This window comes from Ricinus communis, chromosome 3 (assembly GCF_019578655.1).
Source record: "Ricinus communis isolate WT05 ecotype wild-type chromosome 3, ASM1957865v1, whole genome shotgun sequence".
Classification (NCBI taxonomy): domain Eukaryota; kingdom Viridiplantae; phylum Streptophyta; class Magnoliopsida; order Malpighiales; family Euphorbiaceae; genus Ricinus; species Ricinus communis.
The window spans coordinates 29,377,571-29,390,857 of record NC_063258.1 but is presented as its reverse complement, the minus strand read 5'-3'; the positions used below and the strand labels follow the sequence as shown (position 1 = coordinate 29,390,857).

The 13,287-nt window shown below is 34.8% G+C and overlaps 3 protein-coding genes across 3 annotated transcripts; all 3 read left to right on the top strand.

Moving 5' to 3' along the window:
* The first annotated feature begins 1,449 nt into the window (after positions 1-1,449).
* Positions 1,450-3,771, top strand: LOC8259028 (probable pectinesterase/pectinesterase inhibitor 12). Its single transcript, XM_002516146.4, has 2 exons — positions 1,450-2,660; positions 2,972-3,771. The coding sequence occupies exons 1-2, from the start codon at positions 1,718-1,720 to the stop codon at positions 3,658-3,660; spliced, it is 1,632 nt and encodes a 543-aa protein (XP_002516192.1). The 5' UTR covers positions 1,450-1,717; the 3' UTR covers positions 3,661-3,771.
* Positions 3,772-5,946: 2,175 nt separating this feature from the next.
* LOC8259029 (putative pectinesterase/pectinesterase inhibitor 45) lies at positions 5,947-8,335 on the top strand. The gene is made up of 3 exons (XM_002516147.3): positions 5,947-7,026; positions 7,155-7,315; positions 7,544-8,335. The coding sequence occupies exons 1-3, from the start codon at positions 6,095-6,097 to the stop codon at positions 8,230-8,232; spliced, it is 1,782 nt and encodes a 593-aa protein (XP_002516193.1). The 5' UTR covers positions 5,947-6,094; the 3' UTR covers positions 8,233-8,335.
* A 1,703-nt stretch (positions 8,336-10,038) lies between these two features.
* On the top strand, positions 10,039-12,157 carry LOC8259030 (pectinesterase 3). The gene is made up of 2 exons (XM_002516148.1): positions 10,039-11,167; positions 11,487-12,157. Exons 1-2 carry the CDS (start codon positions 10,039-10,041, stop codon positions 12,155-12,157), a joined length of 1,800 nt encoding a protein of 599 aa, XP_002516194.1.
* The last annotated feature ends 1,130 nt before the right edge of the window (positions 12,158-13,287 follow it).

Genomic DNA, 13,287 nt, shown 5'->3' with positions numbered 1-13,287 from the left:
GGCCCATTTCTCATCCCATCAACTCAAACCTCATGAAATCTCCACTTACACTTTCAGTTAATCATGCAGGTCAAATTCAGAAGGTACCCCTCTTTTTTGAAAGATTTCCAGAGAGCAAATGGATTACAGATTATAATGGATAAATGATGTATTTGCAAATACCCTGACTGATAGGTTTCCATGAATGCTATCCATTCGTAAACCAGCAAAAGGATTTAAACCCATTATAGATAGCAATAATATAGTCAAGGTATCAAATGTGAAACAAATTCAACTTGTCCCTATAATAATAATAATGATATACGGAAAGGCAATTCAATTTCATCCGGAGCTATGTTCAATCTAAAAAAAAAAATATTAATTAATTTCAAGAATAAGACGTGAGCATCAATATATTTTTTACCCTAAGAAAAATAAAATAAAATAATTTATAATAGCATTTTAATTAATTAGTGTCAGTTTCTAGTTCTAGTATTTCTTCTTAATAATTTTTCCCCTCCATAGTCAAGTAATCCAAATGAGTAGTTTTAGACAAGAAAGGGTCAGTTGGATACAGCAGGCTTTTTCACATATGGATAACACAGATAAATAACATATTAGGTAAAGAATCTCATCATGTGAGGCATCGGACAAAAGTTAATAATCATAATGGAATTCTATCTCGTGAATCATGAATTCTCACAGGACAAAGATCAAGTTGCACCCATGGAGAGGAAGACTACGCAACATTCAAGAACCTACGTATGTATGTTTGAAACATACTGAGTAAAATTCCTTGAACTAATATTACAAAAAAAAACAAGGTAATTAGCTCTCTTTATTTACTGAAAATATCAATGGTAATCTTGGAGCAGCTTCACTGTGAAAAGAAAGGAAAAAGCAATGGGTACATGTGCAACGCAGACAGCAACGTGGTACAACATAACTAGATGTAAAGCATTATAGCCAGTGACCGATAATTCATGTTTCCAATTATTAGTATTCGGTGCGCAATTGCAAGTAACATTTTAATTGGATAAAACGTTGAGTTTAACTCTGATGTTGGTAGTTATTTCCTTATCTTAAATTCATTGACAGGGGACAGTGACGAAATAAAAAGCGGTCGCACCACAGCAGAGCCCATCTCCTGTTCTTGTTTCTTGTGTTTGCCTTACATATGCTTGAAAATTCTATCTTTTATAGTACTTATATGTTTTTTGATTTTGATAAAAGTAAACCTTCAACTAGGAAGAAGAAGACAAAGAACTGAAAAAATAGAAAAAGGGAAACATTAGAATTGATCAACACGTTCTGTGTCCAATGCAGACTCCCTAGTCATTGGTTCATACTGACTGCACGCAGGACTCATAATCCTTTCCCTCGTGACAAAGAAACAATTGATAAGCATAAATATATGTTTAATTCGGATACTTGTCATTATCATTACTGTTCAAATCGAAGGCCACCGTCACTAAACTTCATGTAATTTTATTTCCTTAATCCAATAACATAAAAGCCCATGCAACTTAAGTTTCCCGAAGCACAAATTAGCCTCTTGTCTCCTAATATCTTCTTCTTTTTTTTCTTTTTTCTTTTTTTTTTTAAAGAAACAGTAGAGATATTCAAATTTAAAATGTTAGCTCAAATCGATAAATTCACTTGTAGCTGTAGGCCTTGTGTCCCCTAACTATTACATAAACAAACTCTTCCTGCTTTTTTTTTTTTTCAATTAACTGTAATGGCATTCTCTCTTCTAAACCTGCTGCTGCTCCTCTTTTTCTTTTCTCCAATCTTCTTCTCTTCTGCTTGGGCTGCCAACATTTCTTCTTCTTCTTCTGCAAATTCTCTAGACACCCATCTCTCTTCCTTAAGAAATTTCTGCAGTGGGAGACCCTACCCAGATGCATGTTTTGATTCATTAAAGCTCTCTATCTCCATAAACATCAGCCCAAACATCCTCAACTATATTCTCCAGACTCTCCAAACAGCAATATCCGAGGCTGGGAAGCTTACAAATCTATTCTCTTCTGCTGGTAGTTCATCAAATATTATCCAGAAACAAAGAGGGACAATTCAAGATTGCAAAGAACTTCATGAGATTACATTGTCTTCCTTAAAGAGATCAGTTTCAAGGATTCAAGCAGGTGATTCCCAAAAACTAGCTGATGCAAGAGCTTACCTTAGTGCAGCACTAACAAACAAGAACACTTGTTTAGAAGGACTGGATTCTGCTTCTGGTCCGTTAAAGCCTGTTCTTGTAAATTCCGTGATTAGTACATACAAGCATGTGAGTAACTCTATCTCAATGATCCCTAGTCCAAATAGTGAAAAGGGTCAGAAGAATCGCCGCCTTTTAGGATTTCCAAAATGGTTGTCGAAGAAAGATCGAAGGATTTTGCAAAGTGATGATGGTGATGAATATGACCCTAGTGAAGTGCTTGTAGTAGCTGCAGATGGAACTGGAAGTTTTACTACTATTACTGATGCTATAAACTTTGCTCCTAAGAATAGTTTTGACAGAATAATTATCTCTGTCAAAGAAGGTGTATACGAGGAGAATGTAGAAATCCCAAGTTATAAGACTAACATAGTTCTAATTGGTGACGGAAGTGATGTTACATTCATTACTGGTAACAGAAGTGTTGATGATGGTTGGACCACTTTCAGATCTGCAACTCTCGGTAAATTCTTTTAACATCTTTTCTTTAATTTTACCTCTTAGTCTCCTTTATATTTTCTTGATGATGTGCTTTGCCCCTTTTATTATTATTTTTAACCTATCGGTGCCAGACCAGACTCCGTACCTAACATAACAATTTTTGCCTCCCACCCGATGACCAGCTCCTTCATTGGGTTTACCTAATCCCTTATTTCAGCACCTTGTCCGATAACTTTTGTAACATGATTAATTAGGCTTATAAGCTCTAGATACACAGCTTACAACCGTTTGATACAGCACCATGCTGATGTCTCGTACTATTACGCTTTGCAGCTGTGTCTGGTGAGGGTTTCTTGGCAAGGGATATAACAATTGAAAACACAGCAGGAGCGCAGAAGCACCAAGCAGTTGCCCTTCGCATAAATGCAGACCTAGCAGCAATGTATAGATGCACCATTAACGGATACCAAGACACATTATATGTGCACTCATTTCGGCAGTTTTATCGAGAGTGTGACATATACGGAACCATAGATTACATATTTGGTAATGCTGCAGTAGTGTTCCAAGCTTGTAACATTGTATCTAAAATGCCATTGCCTGGCCAATTCACTGTCATTACTGCCCAATCACGCGAAATTCCTGAAGAAGATACTGGGATTTCGATACAGAATTGCTCGATTCTGGCGACTGAGGATCTGTACTCAAATGCTTCCAGTGTTAAAAGCTATCTAGGCAGGCCATGGAGGACCTACTCGAGAACTGTGATTCTTGAGTCCTACATTGATGACTTCATCAATCCAACAGGGTGGATCGAGTGGCCTGGTAATCAAGGATTAGACACACTGTATTATGGGGAGTATGATAATTACGGACCTGGTTCTGCTACCGACAATCGAGTTACTTGGCAAGGATATCATGTGATGGATTACTATGATGCCTTTAATTTTACTGTATCATATTTCATTACTGGTGATGAGTGGCTCGATTCCACTTCATTTCCTTATGATGATTCAATTTGAAGCTTAAAATGACTTAGTGTTGATATTTAGATATGTCCTTGTCAATTGGGCTGACTAAGTAGCCTAATATTTCCAAATCCTACATGAATGATAGAATCTCTTTACATCTCACTGATGCACTCATGTCCTGTTTTTTAGTGCATTACCCTTTTTTGTTTTCCTTTGCTCGATATACTTCTTGAGAAAACCTGTAAAAGGGCCTCCAGAATGATTTCCACTGTAGTAATAAGACAAGGTTAAGGAAATTTCAACATTTATTTTTATGTGTTGGGTGAGAATATCACTGTCTCTATTCATCAAATATTTATAAGAAAACTTATTTATCTTTTGTGACGAGAGTTACTGTCTGAGTGCGAGGAAATGCTACTCTTGTTATAGAGGCGACCACGTTTATATAAATAAGGAAATGAAATTAATAATCTTCGGTAGTGATTGGCTAGCCAAGTTCAAGTCTTTGTCTTTGTCTTTGTCCGAAATTTAAATAGTCGATTTTGAGAGTGTATTGCATGGTTAGTCAATGTGTCTTCTTTTGTAAAGTCATACTACGCGTTTGATTTACTTGTGTATATATGAAGCCAAAAGGGCTCTTGAATTTTTAAGGTCCCTTTTATATTTTCCGTATACAGGAAAAGAAAAATAAAAAGAAAAAAGGAATCTTAAATTTTTAAGGTCTGCTGACTTTTATGGCCCCTGTACTTGTAAAATCGGAAGGAATATGACTTCCAAAATAGATATTATTGGGTGAACTATGACGTCCAGATGTTGCCGGGTGCGCTAGATGCCGTGGATCCGGGCCAGTAAGTCTCCGAAAGAGAACGAAAATAGAAGAGATGCTTAAGGCATTGTTTGAAACACCCTAAATTTCTCTTTTTATATAATATGTAGGATTAAAAAGAGAATTTCAATTTTGGTTGTTAGGGTCGGTGTCGGCAGCTAAAACACCGTCAGTAAATTTTGCACGACTTACATTACCACAATAGTTACCTTCTGTTGACACTGAAAATCTCATTATTTAATTATTCTTTTTAAAATAGTTTGTTCAATGATCTTTTTATAATTTTACTCATAATTTTTCCTTTTTACTCTTCTAATAAATAATATTATCAATTGATGATAATATTTTAGTTTATAATTAAAATGATTATCCTTTATGGGTTTCGAGTTATTAGATTAATAGTGTTTTTTGTTAGTTATTTTAAAAATAATATAGACGGTTTTTATTTATTTATTTAAAAAGTTTCTACTTAATCATTCTAGATCGATTGATTTTTTGTGAGAAATATTTCTGTGTTAAAGATTTTACATAAGTAAAAAAATAAAAAATATCAGTAATTATAAGAGATTAAAATTCAATTGATTAAATGATTAATTCTAATTATTTTCATAATAGTTGAAGCCAAGTGCAAATATATCAGTGGATTCTACACTTGACGTACGTATCTCCGCTGCTCTGAAATTTCTTTTATCAACTATAAACGACCGGCAACTCCCTGCAAACTATGAACCACATGAAGTTTTCCTTGTCGTTTAGGAATAACAACAAAACAGACCCAGGCTATGCTCCTTCCTAGACAATTCTACAGGCTACACTGAAGAATAAATATTTGGGTAGCAGGTGATTTCAACTGTATTGATAATAAAAGGAAAGAGTTTTCTTCTTCTTCCTTTTCTTTTCTTATTACTCCGTGTATTATGCTAAACTCCTGAATGCATGTCACATGCCAGTTCGTTAATTCTGTATATAAGGAGAATTTATCTCTGATTGACAATAAAAGAAAAGGGATTTTTGTAGCACGATTTGTTATACTATTAGGCATACACCGAACTGTTAATCCACTTAACCTCAAGTTTAATATTGCTTAACGTGTGATAATACCCTCCATTATAAAAACACAAACTACCCACACTTCTAAATAATTCTCTAAATTGGTGCGACTTTCAAATAGAGAAATTTACTGGTTTTAGTTATTGATTAATCACGACTTTAATAATATTAGCTACTTGATTAATCCAAACTAAGTAATCTTATAATAAGAATGTTTTATTTTTGACAGCGACATATCTTTTATAGCTACTTGAGGGGTCAAATGAAAAGGAGTGACTTTGGCAAGTTACAAAGGGTATAGGGGTAGAGGGAAAAGCGGTTAGAAGCAGCTAAATGTGTGTCGTTCGTTTTATAAGGTAACGAAAAGTAACTAACTTTTGAATAGAATACCTTGAAAGACTCCTGTCCAGACCTCTTTTATCATTTCAATAACAATAAGACTAATTTCAACACCAACAGCAACACAGAGAGGAAAGAGGTAACGAGAAGGAAAAAGAAAGCTAGATTATTAATCATAATAAAAGATACCTCTCTCTTTCTCTCATTCTCTCTGCCTTAGCTCTGTTTCTGAGGCAGAGAGATCTCTCTGCCTCAAATTAATCAATCAAAATGGTATTTCAAGATTTTGATCAGATATCCGAGCGAAGAAGATTAGAAAGGCAACAGAAGTTCAGAAAAAGGGTTACAATTGCTGCCGTTGCGGTGTTTGCCTTGCTTGTTGTCGTCGCCGCTGGTGTTTTTGCTATTATTTCTAATAATAATCACAAGCAAAGCCAACAACAACACAGCAAATCGACCCAATCTCAGAAACCTGACAATTCGGAGGTTTCACACCTTGGAAAAGTTATTGACAATGTGTGTAATGCAACTACCTATAAAGAAACATGCCATACTTCCCTCAAGAAAGCAGTGGAGAAAGACCCTTCTTCTGCTCATCCTAAAGATGTTCTCAAGTTAGCAATAGGATCAACCGAAGATGAGTTTGCAAGAATTTTAGAGAAGGTTAAGTCGTTCAAATTTGAGTCTCCCCGAGAGAAAGCAGCATTTGAAGATTGTAAAGAATTGATTGATGATGCTAAAGAAGAGTTAAATAAGTCTATTTCTAGTGCTGGTGGTGATACAGGGAAGCTTTTGAAAAATGAAGCTGATTTGAATAATTGGCTCAGTGCAGTTATGTCTTATCAACAAACTTGTATTGATGGATTCCCTGAAGGGAAATTGAAGTCTGATATGGAAAAGACCTTTAAAGAAGCTAAGGAACTTACTAGTAATTCCCTCGCAATGGTCTCAGAATTGACTGCATTCCTTACAGCATTTTCAGTTCCGAAACCTAGTCGTCGCCTTCTAGCAAAGGAATCCAACACGTCTTCATTTGGTGAGGATGGAATTCCAAGCTGGATAAGCCCTGAGGACAGGCGGATTTTGAAAGGCTCGGACGGGGATAAACCAACACCAAATGTTACAGTGGCGAAAGATGGTAGCGGACAATTTAAAACAATTTCTGATGCATTGGCTGCCATGCCAGAAAAATACCAAGGACGGTATGCATCTTATATCTACAATTAATCATTACCAACAACAGCAAAAAATAAAAAAATAAAAGTAAAAATTGGTGTACCTTTGAACGAAAATAATTTCACCATTTATTTTCGCGATCATGGCAATGCAGGTATGTCATATATGTTAAGGCAGGGATTTATGATGAGACCGTGACAGTGACAAAGAACATGGTTAATGTTACAATCTACGGGGATGGTTCACAGAAGAGCATTGTCACTGGCAGCAAGAATTTTGCCGATGGAGTTCAGACTTTTAGAACTGCAACTTTTGGTATGTTGACGAGTTACTAGTTATCGCAATTTCTACCAACAGGTTTAGCTTGGTGATTAATGCAATTCACGTTAGACACAAGCCCAAGTTCTAGTTCTCTCCAATTCTTTGTGAACTCTGAAAAAGAAAAAGACTAGTGCTTGAAAGTTGAAATCTAACTAGCTGGATTATCTCTTTTCCAAAATTAAAACATTACCAGAATTTTATTTTATTTTATTGTTTTTGCAGCGGCTTTAGGAGATGGATTTATTGCCAAAGCTATGGGATTCAGAAATACTGCAGGTCCACAAAAGCATCAGGCAGTGGCCGTCAGAGTCCAAGCAGATCGTTCAATATTCCTCAATTGTCGATTCGAGGGATATCAAGATACATTATATGCACAAACTCACAGGCAATTTTACAGAAGCTGCGTCATTTCCGGCACGATTGATTTCATCTTTGGGGATGCGACAGCTATCTTTCAGAACTGCCTGATTCTTGTCAGAAAACCGATGGAGAACCAACAGAATATTGTCACAGCTCAAGGCAGGATCGACTCGCATGAAACAACAGGAATTGTGATTCAGAACTGTCGCATTCAGCCGGATAAAGATCTAATTCCGGCTAAGGCAACGGTGAAGAGTTACCTTGGAAGACCCTGGAAAGATTACTCAAGAACTATTGTAATGGAATCAACAATCGAAGATTTTATTCATCCGGATGGATGGTTAGCATGGGAAGGAGAGAAAGGACTAAAGACATTGTATTATGCAGAATTCAACAACAAAGGACCTGGTTCTAAGACTGATGCTAGAGTAAAGTGGCCTGGATATCATGTCATTGATCAACAAGAGGCTAACAAGTATACTGTAAAGCCCTTCCTGCAAGGAGATTGGATTACTGCTGCGGGGGCTCCTGTTCACTTTGGATTATTTTAGTTAAAAACTTTTCATTTTGCCATAAGTCTCTATTTTTTTTTTATAATTATCTAAAAAATAAAGAAACATCTAAAGGACTATAAGTGTTTTTTCTTTTTAATTTAACGTTGCTCTTCAGTCTTTTTTTCTTTTTCTTTTTTTGTCTTTTCTTTTGAGTTTCAATCTTAACACACACGTATGAAACAGATTTTAGCATCATGTCAGGGAAAATTTAGTGATAAGGTAGACACTTTTCATAAATTAATTATATGCTGTTCTCCAGATATATAATTAATTCTTCGTTTCCTTCCAGATATCAAATGATGAGAGTTATTTGCATTCTATTTTTGAGTATTTTTACAATACTGTATAAGTATTTTTGTATCAGAATGAGCATTACTTTTTTTTTTTGAAAAATTTAATTAATTAGCATAATACTATCCACATCATGAATTATTACATCAATTGTTTTTCTCAGTTGAAAACTTCTGTATTTAATTTTTATTGATTATTTATCATTAATTTTTAAAATCTAATAAGTTACAACCTAATGTACACTATTCAATTGCTTGTATTATTTTATAAATCTAGCAGTGGCTCCTTCAGGGATTATTATCTATTTCCGCCCTACTTCCCACCATTTTGTAATTAAATATTTATAATATTATATAATGGGAATAAATAAAAGGTATAAAAGCTCTCAATTTCAAAGAAAAAAATAGAATATAATCAAGTTTGTAACCGATAACTTTTACTGAAATAGCTAAAACTGATTTTTTTTTTTTAAATAAACAAATTTTACTTACATTTTATTAGTAACTAACATATGAGTGATATAAATATATAAGTGTTTTATATATTTAATATTAAATAAATAATAATTAATTAATTATTAAAAATTAATAAATATATGGTATTTATTTATTAGTTATTTTCAATTAGTATTTTAATTAGGATCTAGCAAAGGAAGAAATCCATGGCAAGCCTAGGTAATGCCGGCCAACCTTCATTGTCAAAAGAAAAGAATATATATATATATATATATATATATATAATGATGGAAGATTCAGCAATTTCGGACAAATGGAAACTGCATCTAATTAACCTAATCCTTTTTTCTTTTTCTCTTTTTTGTCTCCATACAAAGACAATGTAGCCGGTGAATTATATTTGTTTCTCTTCATTCTTTTTGGGTGTCATAGGGTTTTTTATTTAGTTCAAAAAATCATTGAATTTCCTTAAAAATCAGTCAGTTACTTGTTTCAAATGGAAAATGAAAGTCCCAAATGCCAACCTGATTGATAGCTTGTTCAATAGCACGACAAGCAGTTATGTTCATAGGCGGCCTGCTAATTTTACAATCCTGTAGCGACATTTGTAGGAAGAAGATAGGGATCCTATTATTAAGCTTTTGTTCTCAATTTTCATATTACTCTAAAATATGTATTTTAAAAATCAAGCTTAGATTTTGGTTCAATATTTTCTTGAAGGCTGAAATAATTGTAATCAATTTTATGAATATATAATAATGTTTCGTCTGTCAAGACAACATTAATTTAAAACGTATATAGTATGAGAAATTAAATATGAAAGAGCTACTGCATCTTATATGTAGGCTTACTATAAATTAAACAAGGAAATATCTAAACCATTGCCAATGAGAAATTCAAAATCTCTTGTTCGTTGACCTGGTTGAACTGACTTGTACTATAAAATCTAAGCTTCTGATTAATAATGTAGTACTTAAAAGGGAAGGACTTATTATTGTTAAAAATAGAAAAAGGGAAGAACTTTCAAACAAGAGGAGAAGGAAGAAGGCTAAAGCAAATGGATACAGAAGAGAACACAAACTCCATGAAGAGCTATAGCAAGATAGAAGAGGCAGCACAGTCAGAGGAGGCATTTCGGCGGAAGACCCGTAAACGTCTCATGATCATTGTCTTATCAGTCCTCGTTTTGCTCATAATCGTCACTGGTTCATCAATTGGAATTCTGGCCAGCAGAAACAAGTCTAAAGATCTCTCATCTCCAACTTACTCGGCCAACTCCAACATCAGGACCTTGTGCAATGTCACAAGGTATCCTGAATCCTGCTATTCAAGCATGTCTTCTGCTATCAAAGCCTCCTCCAATGGAGAAAATCCCAACCCACAGACAAAAGAGTTATTTCTGTTGTCTCTAAAGATAGCATTCGATGAGCTCATGAACCTCTCTTCATTGCCTCAAAAGATAATTTCCTCTCAAAACTATAGGAATGAGATTAATGATCCTCTACTACAGTCTGCATTGCGTGACTGTGAGACTCTCTTTAATGATGCCATTGATCACATCAAGGAATCAATATCTTCCATGCAAGTGGGCGGGGGAAACACTTCCAAGATTATTGATGATATCAGGACTTGGCTAAGCACAGCCATAACAGATCAAGAAACATGCATAGATGGGTTAAAGGAGGCCGGGAAGCACCTGACCCTGACTAATGAGGTTAGATACGCTATGAGCAACTCCACTGAGTTCACAAGTAACAGTTTGGCAATTGCTTCCATTGTATTGACCGTTCTTGATGATCTCCAAATCCCAATTCATCGCAGACTTTTGAGGGTCTTTAGTGATGATCATAGCCAAGATCACGGTGATCTTGATGCTGGGTTTCCCATATGGGTCCACATCAGGGACAGGAGATTTCTACTGGAGGAGAAACCCAAACCCAATCTAACAGTAGCTTGGGATGGAAGTGGGGATTTTAAGACCATAAAAGAGGCAGTGGAATCCATTCCTAAAAGAAGCAAGTCACAATTTATTATATACGTGAAAGAGGGTTTGTACTTAGAGAATGTGACAATAGATAAGAATTATTGGAATGTCATGATTTACGGTGATGGAATGAATAGGACCATTGTCTCCGCCAGAAACAACAAGGTGGACGGAGTCTCCACCTTCTTCTCCGGCACATTCAGTAAGTCTCCTTTTCCCTGTGACATGCCTAAAGAAATTGGGAGTCTTGCATGTTTGTGCCATGAATGCGTAACTGTTTAAATCACATGACTGTATGAAAATTGACGCAAATTATATTTAATATAACTACATGATATTCATCATATATCCGATATTAATACATATAAATACATGCAGTGGCTAAGAATTTTTTTCATCACAATAATATGCAAGAACGGATGATCGTACATCAGTGGCACATTCACACTGAATTAGAATCCCAAGAAATTTCATATAGTACCTACCTAAATCAATCATTTCACTGTTATTCATGCACATAGTTGCTGCTGGGAGAGGATTCATTGCAAAAGATATGGGGTTCAGGAACACAGCAGGGCCCCAAAAAGAGCAAGCAGTAGCCCTGCGTTCATCATCAGACCAATCCATATTCTATCGCTGCTCCTTCGATGCATATCAAGACACTCTCTACACCCATTCCAATCGCCAATTCTACAGAGACTGCCAAATTACAGGGACTGTAGACTTCATTTTTGGAAATGCAGCAGTGGTTTTCCAGAACTGTACCATTCAGCCAAGGCAGCCTTTACCAGGCCAATATAATACCATTACGGCACAAAGTAAGTCCGACCCAAATCAGAATACCGGTATGTCGATCCAACGGTGTCAAATGACTCCCCTCGACAATCTAACGGCTACCACCTATCTCGGTCGTCCCTGGAGGGACTATGCGACTACTGTGATTATGCAGTCATACATGGGAGAGTTCTTGGATCCGTTGGGATGGGCTTCTTGGGAAGCCAATATTAGTACCGTTTATTATGCAGAGTTTCGGAATTTTGGGCCTGGATCCATGACAGGGAGAAGAGTTAGATGGCCTGGTGTTAGGCCTAATATCACATATGAAGAGGCAGAGAAATTTGCAGTGGAGAGTTTCATACATGGGAGCCAGTGGCTGCCACAAGCCCAAGTGACATACGATGGAACCATATGACCAACCTATCGGCCTTCCTTTATTTATTTGTCTTCATTTCTTACTACTGTAATTGAATTAGTAACAAGCAGCTATTCTTATTGTGATGTTTATATTTAAATCATTCTAAGATGTTGAGAAAAGATTAAAGTTAATATTAGATTGAACTATTTAAGATGACTATGACCTGATTATCTTAAGTTATGTAAATAATTATCATTATTTATAGTAACATAACGCCTTTTTGAAAAGGATTAGGATTATGTCATAAAAGACTAATTCTTTTTAACTCGTAAACTGCCTGATTTTAGAGTTTGTCTAGTTGTAAATGATAGTAATTTCTTTTTGAATAAATTAAGTAATTAATAATTATAGCAAGAAGAAGATGTAAATTACTATTACTAATTTGAATGTCGAATAAGAAAAACAAAGACCCACCTTAAGAATATACAAATAACAAAGACCAATAATAGACCTAATACCTCTTCTTCTTCAAAGGAAAAGAAAGAGACCTAAAATCTTGTGCCTGCTACAGCATGTCTGTCGCTGCACTTGCATTACTATTTATCTCTTTTACAGTGCATTACTATCATTTACAGCTCAGCCAATATACAATCTTCCACTGCCCATAGATTGATGCAAATATATAATATTTGGTTTTGAGGTTTTCTTGTGTGTAGATTGAACTAGTATAAAATATTGAAGTGTCACATGTAGCAGATACCTCTGTAAATCAACAGTCTTGGGAATAAAACAATATTAATTTATCCATAAATCAATAGACCATTAATTTATAAAAAGAATAATTAAATTTCATGTATGATATACTTGTTTGTTATAGGTTTATATATTTTATCAAATAAAGCTTATAAATGTGTATATTTATTTAAATATTTATTTATTTTATTACATTATTTCATTTTATGCACCTTTAATCAAACTATTGCAACATGTATATAACATAATAGTAGCTTTCCATTTTTGAAGTGTAAATTTAAAGTTAGAATTGTAATCCAATTCCATATCAATTTTAAGAAAAATAATCAATATTTAACTTGTATTTACAATTGGGTCTGCAGATACTTTTCTATAATTATTATTAGTAAATCATTAATTTAGTATGTTGGTCTTAAGTTTGAATCAATTGAAAA